Here is a 22,237-nt window from a genome sequence, read left to right on the forward strand (position 1 = left end):
AAAAAAAAAAAAAAAAAAAAAAAATACTGAGCGGACACAAGGTTTTTCTGACTTTATCAAAAGCCTTGTCAAAGTCAGATCTCAAACGCCTGGCTGGCAACATCCATCACATCTCAAAACACGGCCACCCACTTCAGTGTGGATAAGGCCCAGAGGCTTTGTGCATCTGGGAGAACACAGCTTGAACCCTGGCCAGCAAAATCCTTTTCCTCAGAAACAAGAGCAGCAGCTCTGCAGACCCCACAGGCAATTCCAAGATGGTAGCCGTCCCTCAGGAAGAGGTCATTTTCAAAAGAACAGGCAGCCAATGGTTTGGCTTGGTTTCCCAGAGAAGAAGACAACAGCAGATCTAGGCACAATCGGCTCTGGATCCCACAAAGCAGCTGACCAGGGAATCAACCTCCATGACACATACAGTAAAAAACAGCATTTATTCTCACTGAAAGATTACATAAATCCACTTCGAGGAGACTGGGAACGCTTCCAGAACAAACTGTAAGATTGCTCTGATACCCAGATGCCACTCTCCACCTTGGCAGCCCCAAGTTAATGATGGACCAGGAGAGAAAAAAGAAGAGATGGGCCTTTTTTTTTTTTTAATGTATAAAAAATAGGAAGAAATCTTAAAAAAAAATATGTGAGTCACATGCAATTGGTGGGGGAGGAGGACTCATCAGATGGGAGCTCTGTTATTGTGGAGAAAGATATTTATTAAGAAATAAGCACATATATTTAGAGGGTTTATACAAGTATAATCACGTGGCTATTACGTATCCTTGGAAATACAGTGTGTGTTAATTTAGCAGAAACAGAATCAATTAAATTAGGATTTAGATGGACATGTTTTAGTCAGTAGGATTGACAAGGCACAGTGGAGACAGGATGGAAGAGGCTGGAGAGTCTACATTTTGCGGATGACAAAAATGACATGAGTCAAGGACAGCACCACAGTCTGACAGTATGGGACAGAGGTCCAAGCCCAGGCCACATGGCTGCTTGACCCTCAGGAACAGCTTTTCCAGGCTAACAACATAAGATTGAGACACCTACATGCCAATAAAATACACAGAGGTTAGGAGCCAAGCAACCCAAAGTCTTGAGGTTGAACCCACAGGAGCATTGAGGGTAGAGTCTGGGAGCAGCTTCCATAGAAGGCAAAGAGTGAGATCAGGGCTACCATATTAAATAAAGAAGAGTAGGTCTTGTTTGCACCTCTAATAGGTGGGTGTGGGTCATGAGCTCAGGATTTCAATTCATCGGACTCCGAGTTCCCGGGTCAGATGAAAACAAAAGAAGAAAGAGCGAGCTGCTGTCAGGAAGGACGCGGTGGTTAAAGACGGGGGGCACAGGGCCTGGGAGCCCCAAGAGCTCCTTGACTGTCTCTGCCTGTCATTTTTCCTGCTGGTGGGGCTGTGAGCAGCGAACTTAAGCCAAGTGATCACATGGCCACGTGAGCAAGCAGGCAAAATCGGGGGCAAGCGTTGCTTTGTAAACCTGGCTTCTATCTCTTCAGCGTCAGTGGCAGGAAAGGTCTCTGAGTGACCTGTCTCCACACCAAGTCACAATGCAGTCAAACCAGAGAGACGCAGGTCAGGCAAAACATATTCTGCTCTTTACCTTCTCAGGGGCGGAGCCCATGTCCTCCACAACCCTGCAGCATGCCCCACACGCTGTGTAAAAACAGCCTCACAAAACACGAGTGACGGACAGGCAGCAAATGGCTCCCTGAACCCACAGCTGAAGTCATCAGGGAGCCCGATGTGCACATGTCTTGATGACTCTGTACCTTGCCAGTGCTTCCTACTTGCATCAGTAAGGGATCAGCCTTGTGGCAAAGCTTGCACGTGCTGCATTTGTCAATTGACACAAAACTCTGATCTTACTGGAAATGTAATTTCAAAGTTCCACACCCGTAAGCCTTGGGTAGCCAGGCTCTGTCTACCCAAATGCTAAACTGTAGCCCCTCAGGGCTCCCCAAAGGAACCCAACTACCCACAGCCATGAGTGAACCAGGCATAAACCAGGGGCAAGACCTGGGCACATGGGGGCAGACAGACCTGTGAGTCCAGCATTAATGCCAAGGGGCGTGTGATCAGGCAGGGAATTTGCCCATTGACAGAAAAGGGTGACCGGGCTCAAAGAGGGGCTTTTATTCTCTGGCACTGAGCTGTTTAAAGTGGGTTCTGCAAGCATCCTTCCGGATGATTTTGTGACAAAAACTAATATTTCTGACTTAAGCCTCTATGTGAGACATATTTTTAGCAGCCTCTCTTAAATGGCACTTTTAAAAATAATCTCCTTCAAGACGGTAGACGATTAGAACACGGATGTCCAAGTGCCGAATTAAAAAGCCTCTTATAATTTGGAATGCGCTGTTTAGAGCTGCTGTGGGACGGCAGACAATTTGGTGCTTGATCATTAGACATTCAGCAAGTGCCACCCAGCTGAAAAATATATTTCTTTTAAGCTCTGGACTTAAATAGCATCAGCCCTCAAATGAGATCCCTCCCTCGGAAGGTTTTAAAGATACCAAGAAAGTCCCAGGAAGCATTTTATTTCAAAGTAGACCTTATTACAAAACTTGAGGTGAGCTTTGTCCATCTGTCTCACCCCTGAGTTCTAAATTCCTGGTCTTTCTCTCCCACCAGCTCAGTCATTTCAATAACGGAGGGAAGGTGGCCCATGAAAACACCATGCAGCTTGCAGCGAGGATTAACAGGAAGTCTCTGGCATCCAGCAGCCTCCAGGACAGCACCTTTCTGGATGATCAGATACTGTGGTTAACAGTGTTTCCATAGATACTGCAGGGGCGTGGCCCGACTCAGACAGCATCTGCTCCCTGAGTGACTGTGTGCCAGCCTCCGAGAAGAGGAAAATGAACACAGCCCCTGTCACAGGGCGGCTATCTATCCACAGATAAAAAAAAAGAAAATTCAACACAAAGTGGTAATACAGAGTGACAGATGCTGGGGCACAAAGTGCCACTGAAACAGATTAAGGGCCAGGCAGGAGCTCAGGAGGGATGCAAGCAAGAAGGGAGAGTCTGCAAAGACTTTCGTGGAAGCTGATTCTACTGTAAGCTACTTCAGGGAACCCGAAACGGAAAGGATTTGCAGTTTTTCAAGGCAATTGCAATGAACAGCATCGTCATCATGCCACAGAGCAATGTAAATGTCTATGAAACTAGAGACAATGGGAAGGGAAGGGGGAGGGGAGAGACGGAGCTTGAGACAGTGGCAGAGAGAGACTCAGGTCCGGGGAGAGACAGACAGACAGAGGCAGAGAAACCAACACGCACACAGGAGGTGAAAGAGAGAGACAGGGAAAGACAGGCAGAGGCAGACCAAGAAAGAAAGGAGCAGAGAGTGAGAAACAAAGAGGAGCAGGGAGAGAGAGACACAAAGAGACAGAAGAAACAAAGAGATTAAAAAACAGAGACAGCAAAAGAGAGCACAGAGAATCCAAGAGAACCGCGCAGTCCGCTGTCTGGGAGCCAGTGTGGAGGAGGCCCAAAGTGCCTGGGGTTCAGATGACTGAGACCCCGGCCAGCTGGGGAGTCAGTGGAAGGCCAGTGGGACCCAAGACTGAACGCCTGGCCGGCCACTCACCCCCGGTAGAGCGGGGGCAGGCCCAGTGCGCCCCACGGCCAGGCAATGCCACCTCCTCCCCTCTGGGCCCTGTGAAGCCCAGGCCAGGGCAGGTTCATGGGACAACCCGCGCTGCCAGAATCCCCCTGCAGCTGGCGTGTGGGGTAACGAACATGATACATAACTCGGCCCTAACTTTCCTCAATGCATCCCTTGAAAAAAATCTTAGACAAGATGGTCCCTGGGGAAATAATGCCTACAAAGCACGCCGGAGCGCCCCTTCATGGACCGCCATGAGGCAACCTGGCAGAAGTGCTACAGCAAAGAAGCCTGGCATTCAGCAGCCAGATGATTTATCACAGCACTCCCTCCTTTTTTATATGCACCACCTGCCTGCACCCTTTGAATTATTATTTTACTCTTACGAAACTCTGCCTTCTCCCGATTCCAAATTTCCAAAGAGCCTGTCTGATATCAAGATTAAGTGATCAGTAAGAAAAAAAAGAAAACCCAACCAACTTTGATGTAAGAAGCGAGAGGGGGAGACGAGGAAGGGGGAGATGTGGTCAGGGAGTGGAGTGTGCGAGAGCTTCACCAAAGAGGGATGTGAATCTTTAAAATCCCCAGGGGGGTTGTGCTTGGAGCACAACAGACACTAAGTTTTGCTTGAAATGAAAAAGGAAAGAAAACAGGAGAGTAAGCAGCATGGTGTTGAAGAATGAGATGGTCCTGGATCTGCAATCTGGTGCAACTGCGGAGCCGTGTGCCTCACGTGAGTCTGGTGAGTCCTGAGACCTCTCTGTGCCTCGGTTTGCTAAGCTGAAAAATGGACCTTATTAGGTCCATTATATACTATACAGGATTGTTCTGAGGGGAAAGGATAAAAACGCACGCCAACACCAAGCACATAGTACGTGGCCCTCACCACACAGACAAGGGAGGGGACAGGTGAGAGACTGGTGACAGGAGGACAAATCAACAGGGCTGGTGCTTTGAATCAGGGAAGCAATTCTACTGACCTCAAGCCATACCAGGCAGGGCGTCTTTTCTGCTTAAGTGGAGGTGACCCACTTAAACGGTACTTAGGACAAAGAAATAGAGACCCACAGAAGGGGGAGGAAAGAGAGGAATACAACTTCAATTACATAAAGTGAGACCAAGTTTGCTTCCCCTGTGGGAACAAACTTGCACTTAATGAGCTGTTTTGCCTTCAGCTTTCCCTGTGCTGTGACTGTAATTGACCTCTACATCCTGTCATCTTACAAGGTTCTATTTCTCTGTCTCCATTTATTATTCAAAATAGGAGCTGTTCTCCCAGAGAACTTTCAGGGCTGTAATCAAATCCTGCTAAAAGGTAAAAATGAAAAGGAAAAAAAAAAAAAAACTACAGCATTCATTCACATCTTATACTGGGGGCGGGGGGGGGGGGTATAATGAGGAGAGAGTCCTAAAAATACTTACATTCAAAAAAAGAAAAGGAAAAGATTCAACCCTTAATCCTTAAAATAAGGATTTAACCCTTCTCCTTAAAATAAGTGACTTCTTAAAAGTCTATAATATCATGAAAAGATATCACTGAGAAGAAACTGTGTCCCTGCACCTATCTTTTAAAAAATTTAGGGCCTCCCTGGTGGCGCAGTGGTTAAGAGTCCGCCTGCAGATGCAGGGGATACGGGTTCGTGCCCCGGTCTGGGAGGATCCCATATGCCGCGGAGCGGCTGGGCCCGTGAGCCATGGCCGCTGGGCCTGCGCATCCGGAGCCTGTGCTCCGCAACGGGAGGGGCCACAACAGTGAGAGGCCCACATACCGCAAAAAGAAAAAAAAAAAAAAAAAAATTTATTATTTGGTGCATGGAGTCATCCTCTGCTCTATGAAAATGAAGTTCTCACTTGGCAAACATTTACGGAGCACCGACGATGTGGCAGGCAGGGTGCTGGGCACTGGGGACTCAGAGGTGAAAACGGGGCCGCTACCATGTGCCCGCCACCAAGCACCTTTACCGGTAGCATCTCGTGGAGAAGCCCAAGCGGCTAGTGCCACGTTACTCTCCACTTGAAGGAAGAGGAAACCGGGGTTTCCGAATAAGGCAGACCCGGTCCTGACCGTGAGGCCCTCAAATACTCTGGCGGTCTGGGAGGAAGTCTAGTCCGGGGTCAGCAGAGAGTGGAAACGACGGGGTAGGGCACCTCCCACAGGAGAGGCCTCTCACGGGCTCCAGAACTGAAGCTGAGTTTGCGGCTGCCTCCCTCCTCTGCCCCGTCTGTCTGGCTCCGGGCAGATGACTGGAGCGGGCCCGAGGCAGTAACAACAAGGTCAAGATGTCCCCTCGGGGCCAATGTCCAAATGGCCAGCTCTTCCCAACAGTCTTCAGGACCGCTTTACTCCCTCCTCACTTCTGGCCATCACAAGCTGCCCGCAGGAAAGGATCTGATGACGGTTCGAGCTGCCTCTGGGTAAAGGGATGTCACTGCCTTGAAGGGCAATCAGACTGGAAGCAAGAGGGAGCCTGGCAGGAGGAGAGAAGATGGGCTTTCATGTCAGAGGGGCCCAGGGAAAATGGACTTCACCCTTATTACCTGCGACATTCCCTCATTCACTCACTCAGTCAACTTATATTTATTGAGCACCTACTATGTGAATCAATGGGATTCAAAGGGAGCAGAAAGAGACATGGAACTTGCCCTCAAGGAGGGGCACCTCATGGAGATACTGATTAGTGAGAGATAAATGTAAAATCACAGCAAGAGAAGAAGGGAGAGACACATATAAACATCACATTCAACATGGAAAATCTGACCTGGTCAGGTTTCCTGAGGAGGCAATGAGTAGATACTGAGGGGTGAGTTACCTGGGCCCCAGAGCCTTATTCCAGGCAGAGGGGACAGCAGGAGCCAAGGCCCCACAGAGGGAGGAAGCAAGGGACCCAGAGCAGAAGAAAGCCGATGGGCTGGGGGCCCAGCACCGTGGTGGAATATAATGAGAAATCCAGCGGGGCCTGAACCCTTCTGCATCTCAACTGCCATGTTTATTAAAGAGGATGCCAATTCCACTCGACTCACAGGCTTGTCATCAAAATCAAATGAGAGAATGAAGGTGAAGACCCATGTGTGCCTGACACACCATCGGAACTCTGACAACCGGGGAGTTCCTGACAGATGCTGGCGCTCAGGAAGGGTTTTCCCACAACAGATGGAGGAGGATGGAAGAAGAGGCTAGTCCTCCCAGCGCCCCAAAAGCTTGCAAGACGAGATCTCTGGGTCTACACCCAGCAAGTGTAGCCCCATGAGCTGCCAGACAACCTTCTATTCTAAATGTGGATTTCACAAGGATGTTATTGACAGCTCTGGTGTAAAAATAAAAATGGGAAACAACTCAATATCCATCAATGGGGGCCTGGTTAGATAAACCTTGGTATTATCAGTTCAAAGGAATACAATGCAGCTCTTTAAAAGAAGGATGCAGGTCTACACGCGAAGTACAATAAAATGATGTCCAAAGTACATAGATAGGTGAGAGGAAAGTAATATACAGAACAGGGGATAGAGCCGCTACTGGTTGTTAAACGTGTAGGTGTGTGCGCGCGGCTTACTCAAGCATTGCTCATCTCTGTAAAGAGAAACCCAGGACGGATCATTGTCATTGCCTCTGGGCAGGACAATAAAGGGCCCGGGATAGGAAGGAGATTTATTTTTCATTGAACATACCCTTTTATACTTCTTGGCTGTTTGGTATGGATGGGTGTAACAAGGTTTGTTAAGAGTCCAAAGTCTGACGATTTTCAATCGTTTAAAAAAAAAGTCCAGTCTTTCACAGCAGACAGATCTAGATCTGTCACTCCTCACCATGACTCAAAAAAACTATTAAAAAATTATGAGACAAGAAGAAATTTGAACACCGATATTCATTGGTATAGACAAATTACTGATAATGGAGGCCTGACCATGATATTCTATTTGTTTTGTTCATTTTTACAGCTACACACTGAAATGTCTACAGATGAAACTGCCTGGTATTTGATTCAAACCAATATGGAAGGGAAAAGCAGGTACTGGTAACCTGAAATAAGACTGACCATGACTGACAATAGCTCATTTGGACAATGGTTACGTGCGAGTGCATCACACATCCGCCGACCTTCGGGTGTTTAACATTTGACATCATAAGAAAGTTTTAAAGCAAAGAAGAAGCTATTATAAATGTGCACAAAAGGACAAGATGCTCTCAGCAACATGATTTGCAGTAGCAAAATACTGGAAACAACCTACATGTTTATGAACACAACCAGATTTAAAATATTGTAGTATTTCATTCAATAGAGAATTAAGGAATCAAGAAAGTGAACAAACTAGGTCAGGAGCTCTCAACCGGGGTGATTCTGTCCCCCAGGAGATATCTGACAATGTCTGGAGACATCTTTGGTTGCCATGACTGGGTGGGTGCTACTGGCCTTGAGTGAGTAGGAATCAGGGATGCTGTTAAACATCCTACAATGCGCAGGACAGCCACCCCACAAAGAATTAAATGGCTCAAAGTATCAAGAGTGCTGCAGTTTAAAGCCCTCTATTAGACCTATGTGGGATGGTCCTCAAACCATAATACTAAATAAACATAAACACACATACACACGGGGCAAACAGATATGTACAAGTATACCATGTAGGTAAAAGTTACACAAAACCTAAACTATTTATTTTTATGGAAATTTATCCATGTAGTAATTATAAAAACAGGGAAGAGAAGGCTATATGCCAATTTCAGAATATCGATTATGGGTACAGGGCATGAAATGGTGCCAAGGGGACTTTGACAGATTTTGTAGCATTTTATTTACTTTACCCCCTCCCACCCAAAGGAAAGCAAATGTGGTAAAGGCTAATGCACGTAAAATCTCGATGGTGGGTACCTGGATGCTCCCTCTTTTAGCCTCTGTACTTTTCCATACCCTTGACATTGAACACACGTAACAGCACGGTTGTGAGCAGCAGAGGCTGGGTGGACCGACAGACGGTGTGGGCAGAATGGCAAGGCCAGGGCCTTGCCGGGTGGGAGCACTCACCGGCCCCCGAAGGTCGATGAGCTCCTGCCTCATCTGGGACACGAGGGCTTCCTTGGCCACCAGGGCCCGGTGCAGGCGCTCATTGAACTCGATCAGCTCCCCGTGCATCTCTGCCACCTGCAACACACAAGCACCAAGCAGTGAGGCTCGGAGGGCGGACCCTCCCCACGATTCGCCCCGCCCTCTCCGAGACCATCACTTGTCAGCAAGGCATCAGGAGGTTGTCGGGCTGGACACAGTAACACTGCTTATACTTACGGATTAGCTATGCAATCCACTCAGAAGTTGAATACGTTTCTGACTTGGTTGATTTTAACATTATGGACTCAATGGTCCCCAGTTTATGGTAACAATATGACTGTATCAGGTCATTTTTGGACCTTAGGCTTTTGTTCTTAATAAATGGATAATTTTCTGGCAAAGGCTTTCTTTCTCATCCGAGTTGTGCCTGTCAAGGATTTCCCTGCTAATGGTACAAGTAGAATGACCGACCATTTCTGTTCATCAGGGCCTTGGTTCTGAAAACCAAGAAAACAGAACCGGAGCCTTGTTGAGGATGGTGACAGTGAGGGTGACAGACACACCTGCAGCAGCACAGCTGCCCTATGGTCACTGCTCATTCTATGCCAGGAAAATACTTGAGGAAGATATTATTGCCCCTACCTCACAGAAAGAGGAACAATGTCAGAGGTGTTTAAGGAGCTGGGCCACAGTCACATAGCTAATAAAGGGCTGACTCCGCAGCCCTGGCTCTTGACCACTGGGCCACACTCCACAATCCTGCCACTCCACTGTTTAGCCCATTCAGGCCTGCCAAGAGCCTGCGAATTTATCCATGTTTCAATACTCTTGGCTGATCCCAAATAAATAAAAATGGAGGTTGCGATAAGATGGCCCATGACCGATGTACAGAATCAGTAACAGATCTTTCAAGCTGTAACTTACAAACAGAACAAAGATATCCCATATGGTCAAAACATACAGTAATTTCTCTGATTACAAGAGTGATCTTATTGGGGCTTAAAATCAAATTCAACTGTAATTTATTTAAATGTTTTAGAGAAATGTGAGGATGTAATCTTGCCATGCTCATCAGGAACCCTGAAGGAAGAATCTGGCAAGCATCTTACAGAGAAGCTCCCCAGAATGCAGAGGTCAAGCAGACCCCACCTAGCCCCTGTCCCTCTGCCCTTCTCAAAAGATCATCCCTCCTATACCCCAGACTTCAGCCAGGTACTTACTACATTCTATATAACATATAAATAATATCAGATCATTTATAATAAGTATTCTATGTGAAATATAAAACATACTGTCAGAATAAAGAAAGGATGTAAGGAGAAGCTTTGTGGGGAAAAAAAAAGAGTAACCTGAATCTTGATGCTTCAGGAGGAATAAAGGGAAGCCCTCCTTTTTATTTTTATTTTTTTGATATGTTATATAAAGGTTAAAAGGCATAGGAGGAAATAAACGAAGATATTAACATTAGTCAAGGGGTATTTTTCTTTCCATTCTTTCTACTTTTCTTTACTTTTTAGTTTCCTAATAATTTATCAGAGAGAACAACCACTTAGCCTCTTTAAAAGAATTAAAAATTTTCACCTGAAAGTAAGGGGAGCCAGGTGTAATCAACATGAAATTTATCAGGTTCCCAACCATAATTCTGATGCACCCATTAATTTGCTCTGTGAATCTCTACTCAAATGTCATCCCCTCTGTCCCTCAGATGCTCACCTTTTTCAAACCAGTGTGAAGTGCAAAGTGAAAATGGCATAAAAGACACTGCAATAGCCATGCAATTAACAATGGAGAGTAAGTCACTGAGTCTTTTAACAACGTTTTTTTAATATTCCCCGGTTGCCTTATTCCTTTTGTATAAAAAAAGCTTAAGATGATCTTTTGGCCCTTCACAAATACAACATCACTAATAATGCCTGTTCAACTCCTCCACACAGAAATCACATAAACCCTCCATGAGCTTCCTCAGGGCTGAGAATCCATTTACCACACAGCAAGCAGGAAACATACACAACTGCCAATATCACTGCTAAATACCTGCTAATATGCCCCCACAAAATTCAAGCTTTAAATAAGTGCCACTGTCATTTCTAAAGCAAAGCAGGGTTTTGCTTTGTTTTTGTTTTGTTTTATTTTGTTTGGCAGTGGAAACTAGAGTGTTAAAACAATTTTCCATAAGTGCATAAAACACTGAAACATCCCAGCTTCAAGGGGTGTTTATCATGAGCTGTCAAAACGCTGCTTCTCTTTTGCAGCCAGAGAGTAACTTGACCACATCAGACAAAGCTTTCATTTCACCAGGGAATGGGGGGGAAAATCCTATGGAACTGAGGAGACAAAATTTGATGAAATAATTTCCTGCAGTCATTAAAATGGCAATGCTCATTGTTACTAGGCAAAGCTCTGAAACCCTGAATTTCTCCATTACATATTCCTACAAACACTTATTTATATAAACGGCTTTCATCTTACATAAACCATACTGAGCTTACTATTCCTCAAACAACTCTTTCCAAACTCTAGTATAACTAGAAATGAATTCAAGACTCAGAGAGAGCCTCAGAAGAGAAATGTGAGATCACAAATGGTTCCCATTATCATCAAAATAAAAGGCACAACCACTGCCTACCAGGATTTCTGAGGCTCTGAGGGCATTTACAGGTTTCACCTGACCTTCCTTTGTTATTCTCAATAGCTGCAGGGAATAGGATAGAGAGAGACAGGGGCCCTCCAATCCTTTCTCCACCAAGCCCCAAGAGTGATCTTCTCAAAGCAACAGCTGATGTTGTCACCTGCTGTTTAAAACCTTCAATGCTTCTAACTGCCCTAAGGATAAAAATCCACCCTCCTTCCGGGTCCGGCACCGGCCTCTCCCCCTAACACCATCTCCTGCCCCTCTCCTCCCAACAACTCTCCCTAAGGTCACTCAGCCCCACGGGTCTTCTATGTTCCATAAACATGCTGAGCTCTAGGAGGTCATCCTGTGGACAAAGAGGAGAAAGACACAACCAGCAGAGAAAACAGCAGGTGCAAAGGCCCAGAGGTTGGCAGGGAGGTAGCTGAGAGAGGCAGTTAAGGGCTCAGACTCTGGTGCAAGACTGGTCTTGGCTGGATCACTTAACAGTGTGCTCCTGTACGAGTCACTTAACCTCTGTAAGCCTGAGGCCTGTCACCTACAAAATGGGGATTAAAAACCATGCTCACCAGGACATGGCAGCAACCTAAGTGTCCATCGACAGATGAATGGATAAAGCAGATGTGGCACGTATACACAATGGAATATTACTCAGCCATAAAAAGGAACAAAATTGAGTTATTTGCAGTGAGGTAGACGGACCTAGAGTCTGTCATACAGAGTGAAGTAAGTCAGAAAGAGAAAAACAAATACCGAATGCTAACACATATATATGGAATCTAAAAAAAAAATGGTTCTGATGAACCTAGGGGCACGACAGGAATAAAGACACAGACATAGAGAATGGACTTGAGAACATGGGGTGGGAGGGGGAAGCTGGGATGAAGTGAGACTAGCATCGACATATATACACTACCAAATGTAAAACAGGTAGCTGGTGGGAAGCAGCTACATAGCACAGGGAGATCAGCTCAGTGCTTTGTGACCACCTAGAGGGGTGAGATAGGGAGGGTGGGAGGGAGACACAAGAAGGAGGGGATATGGGGATATATGTATACGTATAGCTGATTCACTTTGTTATACATCAGAAACTAACATATTGTAAACAATTATAGTCCAGTAAAGATGTTAAAAACAAAACAAAACAAAAAACAAACAAACAAAAAATGCTCACTTCACGGGGCTGCTGTGTGGATGAAATGAGCTGCCGCCCTTAGCAGGCTTGGCACCATGTCTGCACGTGGCAAATGCTCAGTGAATGAAAGCTCATCTTACATGGTGGGTGACCACGTGAAAGGGACACGAAAGAGGAGGAGGAGGAGAGGCAGGTCTCTGGAAGCCACATGGACAAGGGCCACATGTTCCTTAACAAGTGGCTCAGACGGCTGCGGAGACAGCCTCACCGTCTCCAAAGCATGAATGTCACCAAGAGAATTGCTAACTGTCCGCCAGGCACTGTTCTCAGTGCTGGGGTGCAGGAAAGTCATGGGGTTCACATCCTAGAGGTCAGACAAACCGGACTAGAGCTCAGAGAGAGAGGAGGACTTGGAAGATGGGGTATCGGGAAAGTCCTTGCCCAGAGACAAGACTCAGGAGTCACTTCTCAAATCGGCCTTGACACGTGCCAGGCAGCCTCCTGTGGCCGATCCATGCCCTAAATCACAGCCGGGCACTCACTGTGTTCTGGCACCATCAACACTCAGGGCCACTGTAGAAGTCTGTCATGTTTCTTACTACTCTCAGCAGTTGTATTTCCTCGAAAACTAATCTGAAGGTGGCTAAGGAGGAGGTGCCATTTGACAACACTTATGACGGTGACAAAGTCAGAGGCAAATGCCAGGTGGAGATACACTGACCACAGCTGATGCAGCTTCCAACAGAGCCCAACATGGGCCAAAGCACTGGGAACTGAGCCCCGATTCTCTGAAAGACCCAAGGGAACACATGGATGGCGGCAGGTACGGTTCCCAAGTTATGTCTGGCAGGTGCACAGCTCATGAGCTAATAAGGTGTGAATGCTTATCAGTCAACATTTGGGTTTTGTCGTTTAGGCTGGAGAGAAGACGGTAGAAAGATTTAAGAAGTTTAAGTCACTAGGCTGTTTGGCAACATCTGTCAAACTTTTGAAATCACTGACCTGTGGCTTAGCAAACCCCTGCTGTGGAGTAGCCTGTGCCTCTACTTGCACACATGCTCAAGCAGAAGTTTAGCTCCAAATGGCTGGAACCCACCTAAATGCCCAACCACAGGGAACGGGTGAAATCTATCAGGTTCCATTGCTCTCTCCCACTGCCTGCCACTTGGCAGACATCACTAGTCAATCACCACTACCTTCCTCAAGAAGATACCCAGTCAGCCCTAACCAACTGATCAGTGTGTTGGCCTAGGCGATGACACCTATTTAGTATCCCTGGCATAAAGGGTCATCATTGACGGGGAAAAGCGTCATCAAGGTGACATTTGAGTTGGGGATTGTAAGATGATGCCTTTGGAGCTTCAGGAGACTGAGCAATCCCTTCCAGCTGAGGCATCAGGGAAGATGATCTCCAAAAATAGTGTGTCTGTGAAGAAGCTTTTAAGTCTGTGAAAATCCCAGGAATTATCATAATTACCTGCCAAATCATGAAAAGATTATAAATTTTAAAAAAAAGCCTCTGGCTCTTCTTTTTATATCAGAATGTACTATCTAATCACACTCAAGTAAATCTTGCTTCACTCCTCATTTGGCTACCGTACCGAATTAGACGCTTCCTGATTTATTAGCCCAAGACACCCCCAAATTTTAACAGCAACTGAGACTCTTTTGGTCACATACTCAAACTCTCTGAGAATGTTCACTTGATGCCTCAGAATCTACCTCAGTTTTATAAAACACACAAACTGTTTGTGGGTCCCAGTGACACTGGCTGTGGGGAGGGATCTAGAACCTCCCTCTGCGGTGAAGACACTGCGCCCGCCTAGGTAAAGACAAAGCCCTAGCCAGTGCCCACTTGCCTTAACATACTTTTGAACACCAACTCTTATATCCATCAGCTCATGTGACCCTCGCCACCCTCCTGTAAGGTGGGCAGGGCCTCCTATGGATGGGGCCTCGAGGCTCAGAGAGGTCAGGCTGTGAGCCGAAGGCATCAGAGTCAGAGCCACTGTCTGTGTTCCCTGCCCTCCACCCTGGGGCACAGGAGCCCTTCAGGGGTTAAGGAGATGAGCCAGTCCCGCAGAGCAGAGGGAAGCAGCACAGTGTGGACCAGTGGCTCCCAAAGCAAGCTGATCATTAGTTGCTCGGAGGGCTTCTGAGAAATGCAGATTTCTGGGCTTCACTCCCAGAAATGCTGATTCAATGTGGGGGAGTCCAGAGCAATACTTTTTAAAGACCCCAGTGACTGTGATGATCAATCAGGCTCAGGAACCACTGTCAAAGACAAAGGGGAAGGATTTCACACACTCAGGTGTGAATTACAGTGGGGCCACTCCCTAGTTCTAGAAACCTAGGTTTTTCAGTTCATCATTTGTAAAATCAGGATGTCACGGAAGCTCCTCCACTTGTCAGCTCTCAACTTCCAGATTCTCAAGGAGGTGAACAAAGGCACAGCCAGATAAAAACCACATCAAGCCTGCCGGCCAACACCAGATGGCAGCAACCACCACGCGCAGCGCTGTTACTCCTGCAATGGCAAAGTTACGTCTGCAACCCAGGGGGCCGTGAACTGGGGCAGGGATGTGAGCTGTCTGCTATCCACCTGAGGCAAGCACAGAAATTCACAATAAGCATTTAGAAACATCTGAAGCAATTTCATATTGGTATGAAATCCAGGAATTCCGGAATTTTTCTACTTGGTTTTGTTGGTTTTTTTTTTTTTTTTTTATTTTACAAAAGTACCAGTTTGCAATGAATTGGAAATACTTAAAAACAAACAAAACCAAAACCCAAAAAACCCCCAAAAAACTGGCTCTTCGGCACAGAAAGTTTGAGAAGCACCTATCAACAACACAGATGCTATACTTGAAACAACGTTTTGCATTAATAATTATTAGAAACAATGACTAATAATAACGATGAAAAAAGCCAAAATACGACCATTTTTGGATAAAATTTGTGAAGAGAATTGAAAAGAAAAATAAGAACCAATGTTATCAACATCTGTTGGTCTTTTAGATGTATATACCCTGTTTCCTTGTACAGAGTCAATTTAGGCTTGAAGACTAAGAAAATCAGCAACGTTAACTGAAACAACACATGTCCAGACCTAGCCGAGGTCACAGACGTCTTCAAAAAAAACATCACAGCTGCCATCGTCCTCTTTGAGACTGATGGTGGGCCTTGCCCGCAGCTGCCTGATCATGCCCATCTCCCAGAGGAGGAAGGAGAGGCTCGGGAACCGAGCAGCAAACCAAAACAGAGGCACAAAGAAGGTAAACACCTTGCCCAAGGCCGCACAGGAAGCAAGCAGCAGAACTGGTGTTCAAATTTCTGAGTCCATGTTTTGGACTTTCCACCCTGCTTCTCTGCATATACCATGACCAAGATGCTGAGCTGGCATCTCAAGATACCAGAGGACCTGGAGGAGGTGATAAACCTGGGATCAAGTACAGAGAGCATTACCCAGGTAAGGGGCACCATCACACGCACACTCCGGGAAAAGGCACCGTCTCTGGCTGGTCCCGAGGCCCAGTCTGGCTTATCACAGACCGGTCTGCAACCAGGCCCCTCGGGGGGACCCTGGCAATAAGGGAAGGAGCGCCCAGAGTTAACAAGAACCTTAGCAAAGGCAGGAGCTACTGTGAAACTCAGGGTCCAAGGAGAAACCCAGAAACTTGGCCGGCAGCCAAGGTGGGCCTTCTTCAAAGTGGTCATTGCTTCATATGAAGGCACTGTGCAAACCAGTGTGTAAATGAAAATTCCAACATGAAGACATTCCAGGGGGCTGTCAGGAATACCTGGAGATGTTTGGCATCAACGAGCCCTCTAAGCAGGGCCTGGAACCAGGTGTGGAAAAACGAGGGGCGTGAAGGTCAAACCCAGGTCCTGTCTATTCACTGCCATGTGACCTGGAGTAAATTACTTCACACCTCTGACTCTTGGTACCTTCTTTGTAAAATGGGGGTATTGTTCCCTATTGTCCAGATTTGTCATGAGGAACAAAGCAATGACAGAGTTTGGGGAGCGCCCAGTGCCTACCACACTGAGTGATCCTTAATTTATCGTAACGGAGCGCCTTCTCGGGTCCGGCGGTGTTCCAGGTGCTTTACAGGAGCAGGCACCACGGCCTGGGAGGTCGAGCTTTATGCCCATTTTACAGATGAGGAAAGCAAGCCTCAGCAAGGTAAAGCGATTGCCCAAAACCAGTCTGCAAAAGCGGGGGCCGGTGTGACTGCGGGGCTCGGGGTCCCGCATCTCCCTAGTCTCCTGTTTCCTTGTGCCTTCCAGCTCACCTTGTGCTCTGACTGTGCTGTGTGGGGCTGACCCCGGGAAGGCGTGCAGGCTCGCCCTGACGAGGTAGAGCTCTGGGATCTTGGGACTGATCCTCCTGGATCACAGTCAAGCTGCCAAGCGACAGGCTCACCGGGAGCCCGGGGAGCAGCCCCATCCTCAAGTCCACCGAGACAGCCCCACGGGGGCTCCATCCGCAGCGCCACTGAGATAAGCAGAAGCCTGCAAGGAGGCCAAGGGATAAGTTCCTGTGCAAGAGAGACTTCCTCCATCTCCTCTGTAACGAGCCGTTCTGTGCTCGGAACGGCGGGCTTGAGAGAAGGGATGCTTAAAAACATTTGGCTGGTATTATGGTTTAATGGGGGAGGAGGAAACACCCAGAACTAATTAATTACGGGATGCCTCTGAGAAACAGATTAGGTAACAGATTAGAAACAGTTAGGTAACTGTTAAAGCCCCGCCACAGAGCTGCTGGGTCCCTGTCCCCGACGTTTGCCCTCATTTCTCCCGACACCCGACCATTCAGAGAATACACCGAGAGAGCTGCTGAGAAAGGTCACACAAGGCAGCAGCTGCTACCCACCCAGATAACACCTTTTCTTTCCTGTTTTCCACTAATGGCCCTTAAAGAGCAAAGGCAGAATATACAGAAACGGCAATAATAAAAGAGCAGCCAACACCTTCCTGGTGGTCGTTTGAGATAAATGAGCAAGGACAGGGGAAAAAAAGCAAAAACAAAACCCTGAGTCCCAGCCCTCTGCTGAAAGACATGTTCCTATCAGAAGAATAACACAAGAGGCCTCATGCATCTGTGGAAGTTTTTAAACAGGTTCCATCAACTGTCACCCATCCTGGGACATCCCTGGAGGTCCAGTGGTTAAGACTCTGTGCTTCCACTGCGGGTTTGATCCCTGGTCAGGAAACTAAGATCCTGCATGCCACGCAGCACGGTCAAAAAAAAAAAGCCCTGTCACCCATCCTGGTGGCATTACCAGAGGGGTCGCACAGCCTGGTATTTAAGGCACAAACTCCAGAGCCCAGCGACCTGGGATTCCCCCCGCTTCTAGCTGTGACTTCCGGAAAGAAGCTTTCACCAACCTGGGTCTCAGTTTCTCATTTAGAAAGTGAGGTTAACAGTGTAGATTTCACAGGGTTTTTGTGAGATCTGAGCAAGGTGATATATACACAAGAGGCACTCAGCTGGGAGCCCACAGGCACCGAGCGCTCCGTAACTGGTGGCCATTATTATGCCATTAAACCGGCACCAAGAAAAACAGCCGGTGTCACTGGTCCCACAGAACCTACAGCCTTAACCACCTTCAGATCTGTCCCCACTCTTCCATCTCTGTCACCCAAGCCTTGGTTGAGAAGCCCCCCATCTCCCACCTGGACAAACACAACAGTCTCCAGCTGCCACCCCGCTGCCCTCTTGTCCTCCGCCCCACCCCCAAGGTGGCGCTCAAATGGCCTCCCTGTGACCCAAACCCGATCCCATCCCTTCTCTGCTTAAAACATTTCACTGATGTTGACGAAGAAATGACAAGAGGTCTGCTATCTGCTTCAAAAGAATATGGAGGTGAAGGCAATGGAGGGTTAGGCATGGAGTAGGATTGGCCTTGGCAGCTGGAGCCGGATGAGACTGTGTGATGGGTACAGGGGGTATGTTATAGTGTAACACTCGTTACACTATTCTGTCTACATTAAATTTCTCCATAATCCAAAGTTTAAAAATATCTTTCAGTGGCTTTCCACGAATTTCCCTGGTATGGTGTACAAGCGATGGGAGGAGGGGCAAGGTGGGGAAGGGAGGGAAGAGGTGGAAAGGGGAGAGAAAGAAATGTCGAGAAAACCCGACACTGATCATATGAAATTTCATCCTGCCCCTACACTTCCCTCTGTGCACATCTCCTAGAATGCTATCCACCCTTCAAAGATGAATTCATATCTCAGTTTACCTTACTCCCCAGATCCTTTGACACGTTTATCCATGTTCTCCATAAATGATTCCTCAGGAGTGTAAAAGCAGTTACTGTTTTCTGAGCACTCACTACATGTCAAGCACTTTCAGGACCACAGAAAAAGGCTCTTTTGTAAGGAAAGGTGTGTCTCTGAGCGGCCACAGCCCCGCAGGGGCTCAGTGAGTGACGCATGGGCTGGACACACCTCACACTGGTCCTGAGAGCCACATGCCCTCGCTCAGTGTACAACCTGCACAACGACACACAGAGGCCTTAGACACTTCGCTAGGTGCCCTGCTTCTCCCATCTTACAGGGGAGGAAACTGAGGCCCAAAGCGGCTAGAACATTCGCCCGTGGTCACACAGAGATGAGGGCACTAGGTGACGCCAGACCCACGCTCCTTTTCTTACACAAGGCACCCACAGGAGGAGGTGTGGCCCTGTGTGGCCAGCCTCCACGCACCCCAGCATACAGCGCCGCCTCCCAGGCCTGTTGTGGAACGCAAGACCTCACTCGACTCCACATGTCTTCCTAGGGATGGCGGCCAAAGCCACTGACAACACCAGACACTTCCAGAGCTTATTTCTGCTGGATCAATGAAGGGTGGGGGGCAACAGAGGAGAAGACAGTGAAGGCTCCTTTCTGTTAACACAGCAGATAATGTCATTTACCTGCCATCAAACAATGGTTGTAATTATAACCCATTACAAGTACAAAACACCGTGCTCGGCCGGGCTTGTGAAAATGGGTCAAGAATTACTTTAAAAGGCTTTGCTAGGTGTCCCTGGTGGCACGGTGGTTAAGAATCTGCCTGCCGGGCTTCCCTGGTGGCGCAGTGGTTGAGAGTCTGCCTGCCGATGCAGGGGACACGGGTTCGTGCCCCGGTCCGGGAAGATCCCACATGCCGCGGGGCGGCTGGGCCCGTGAGCCAAAAAAAAAAAAAAAAAAAGAATCTGCCTGCCAATGCAGGGAACGTGGGTTTAAGCCCTGGTCCAAGAAGATCCCACATGCCGCGGAGCAACTAAGCCCATGCGCCACAACTACTGAGCCTGCGCTCTAGAGCCTGCAAGCCACAACTACTGAGCCCACATGCCACAACTACTGAAGCCCGCGCGCCTAAAGCCCGTGCTCCGCAACAAGAGAAGCCACCACAATGAGAAGCCCACGCACCGCAACGAAGAGTAGCCCTGGCTCGCCACAACTAGAGAAAGCCCGCATGCAGCAACGAAGACCCAACGCAGCAATCAATCAATCAATCAATCAATTTTTTTTTAAGTCTTAAAAAAAGGCTTTGCTGCCCTCTCCTTTCAAAAGCACTGCTGTTACAGGCTTGCTCACAGAGGACAGCTATCGATTCCCAGGGATCCTGGGCTGGGAAGGCAGCTCGGTGCTGGCCTCGTCTGTCTCCCCAGCACAGAAAGCTTTCTCCAGCCTGCTGGTGGCAGGGTGTGGAGGTGGAAGGAGGAAGGGGAGAGGCCATCACCTCAAGAGCAAACATCTGCTGAGCGCACACCCTGGGCCGGCCCCAGCTCCCAGCATTGTCCCTCTGTGAGCTCATCCACAGACAACCTTTTGAGGCCCAGCCACAGCACTGTCTCTTCTTTAGAAATTCATCTTCAGTATCCGAAAATTCTCAGAGACTCATTCATTCAACAAATTTCTGTTTACATCTACCAAGCCCTGTACATCTATCAAGTACTACAGACATAGTAGCAAATGAGAGACAAAAAGCCCTGCCTTGGTGGTTTCTCCACTCTAGTAGCGACACTGCCCTACCCCGACGAGGAGACGGAGGTGCACGGAGGTTCAGTCCTCGTCAGGACTAACGAGCTGAGGCCTTGGGCTCCGAACTTGGAGCGCACGCTCACCACCACCACGAGGGACCATCTCTTGGCCCTGGGGTGGTTCATTTATAAAGTTCCTCCTGTCTGCAGCCACTTCTGGAATGACTTCGTTCACCTATGCAGTCATTCGCTGGTGTGCCAGGCGCTGTCCTGGGCTCTCACTGGAAGCTCACCCTCACCAATAGTGGAGCCGGTGGATATGCCACCTTCTCTCCAGGTTCTGGGCATCAGTGGTGACCTCGGGGAGCTCCCTGGCCCCCGAGGGATTCGGACACTGACGGTCCCCATACAGCACAGCCAGTGTCCCAGCCAGAACATAGTGGGGTCCCAGGAGCCAGGGGAGGGGTCCAGAAGACTGTACACAAGGGGAGGCTTGCGGGGCGGGAGGAGGTTAGCCAGCAGGAGGCAGGAGAACCAGGTCACACCCAGGCCCAGCCGCGTCCGAGCCGCAGCACTCCTGTGCCCCCCAGGCTCCTGTGCTATAAAGTGGGGACCCATCGTGCTGAGCGGGCAGGGCTGGTGGGAGACCCAGATGGGACAAGAGCTGACCTCAGAGCCCCAGGCTGGCACACAGGAGGAGCTCACCCTGGGACAGCTTCTTCTCATTTTTGAGAACTGGATGCTACACCTAGGAAGTTACATAATATCACAGATCTACCACTCGCTCCCTAATTCAGAGGTTTCTCCAGAAAATATATCACCCTGAAGTGCTGTTTTTAAGTTTATTGTGCAGGGTGCTGGAAAGCACAGGATTTCATATAAAGATGTAAATCCTGAAATTATGTGGCTCTTTGTCACATTCTAATGTCTTCCAGGAATCAGGGGAGGCCGGTGCATTTTTAATCATATTCCTTCGGAAGGAATACATAGAGCCCTCCTGAATATTTTAAACACGGCTCGATAAATTCTGCCCACGTTTCGAAAGAAAGACAGCAAATGAAAAACATTAAATTTTATGAGCATCGACAAATGTTTCTCTCCCTGGATGGTCTCTTTCTCATACCAAACAGCACTGGCTTAAAGCTGAGAGGAGCCCCCTTCAGGTGACGACCACCTTGCTTCTCCAGGGTGGACACAGTCATGCTGAGCAGTGAACTGTGGACACAGATAGCTGGACAGAAGGACAGTGCTGCTCAAGTACAAGTGTGCAGTGTGGGCGGGTGCTGGAGGATGAACTTGGAGCACTTCCATAAGGTGAAGGACGTGGACTGCTCTCCAACACTTTCCTTGCCAAAGAAACAAAGGTCTTGCCTTCAGCAAGCTAAACAGGCGATGCCTGGCCTAAAAAATTGATTGCCCTCTCACTTTCATAATGACTCAGCCCCCAAAACACCGATGAGACATTCAGGTAGAAATCTATTTATGCCAAGAAAGAAAATGCATCATACACCCAATTGCACCACACACTGAATACTCTCCACCTGCAGAGGCTCCTCTGGAAGCTGCTGCAGAGAGAACACGAGTTTGGCTCAAGGATGCAGCACATCAGGTTGAAGCAGCTGAGGAAGGGCCCTGGAGGTGTCACGCCACGGTGACTCAGCCCCGGAAACTTTCACTTTGCACCAGTTTCGTGGCAAGATCTGTCTGCTTCCTTGGTGCTTGTATTCCTAGAACCTGAGCTGGATTGTCCCAGACCTGGGATGAGTGGCAGCTGCTGGGTCAGGCCTGCCAGTTCACAGGTTCTCCCAGGAGACTGTCGCCCTTGCGCC

The 22,237-nt window shown here is 48.1% G+C and overlaps 1 protein-coding gene across 2 annotated transcripts in view; it reads right to left on the minus strand.

The window, feature by feature from the left end:
- The window catches only part of SNX29 (sorting nexin 29), a 564,284-nt gene that overhangs the window by 198,909 nt on the left and 343,138 nt on the right, over window positions 1-22,237 (minus strand). For both annotated transcript variants that reach the window (XR_009530118.1, XM_060078037.1), the window contains exon 16: window positions 8,645-8,761. Coding sequence is in view for 1 of the 2 variants with exons in the window: in XM_060078037.1 (XP_059934020.1) it covers window positions 8,645-8,761 (117 nt within the window). In the remaining variant the exon portion in view is untranslated. The remainder of the gene's footprint in view (window positions 1-8,644; window positions 8,762-22,237) is intronic.

Source organism: Mesoplodon densirostris, chromosome 16, assembly GCF_025265405.1.
Source record: "Mesoplodon densirostris isolate mMesDen1 chromosome 16, mMesDen1 primary haplotype, whole genome shotgun sequence".
Classification (NCBI taxonomy): domain Eukaryota; kingdom Metazoa; phylum Chordata; class Mammalia; order Artiodactyla; family Ziphiidae; genus Mesoplodon; species Mesoplodon densirostris.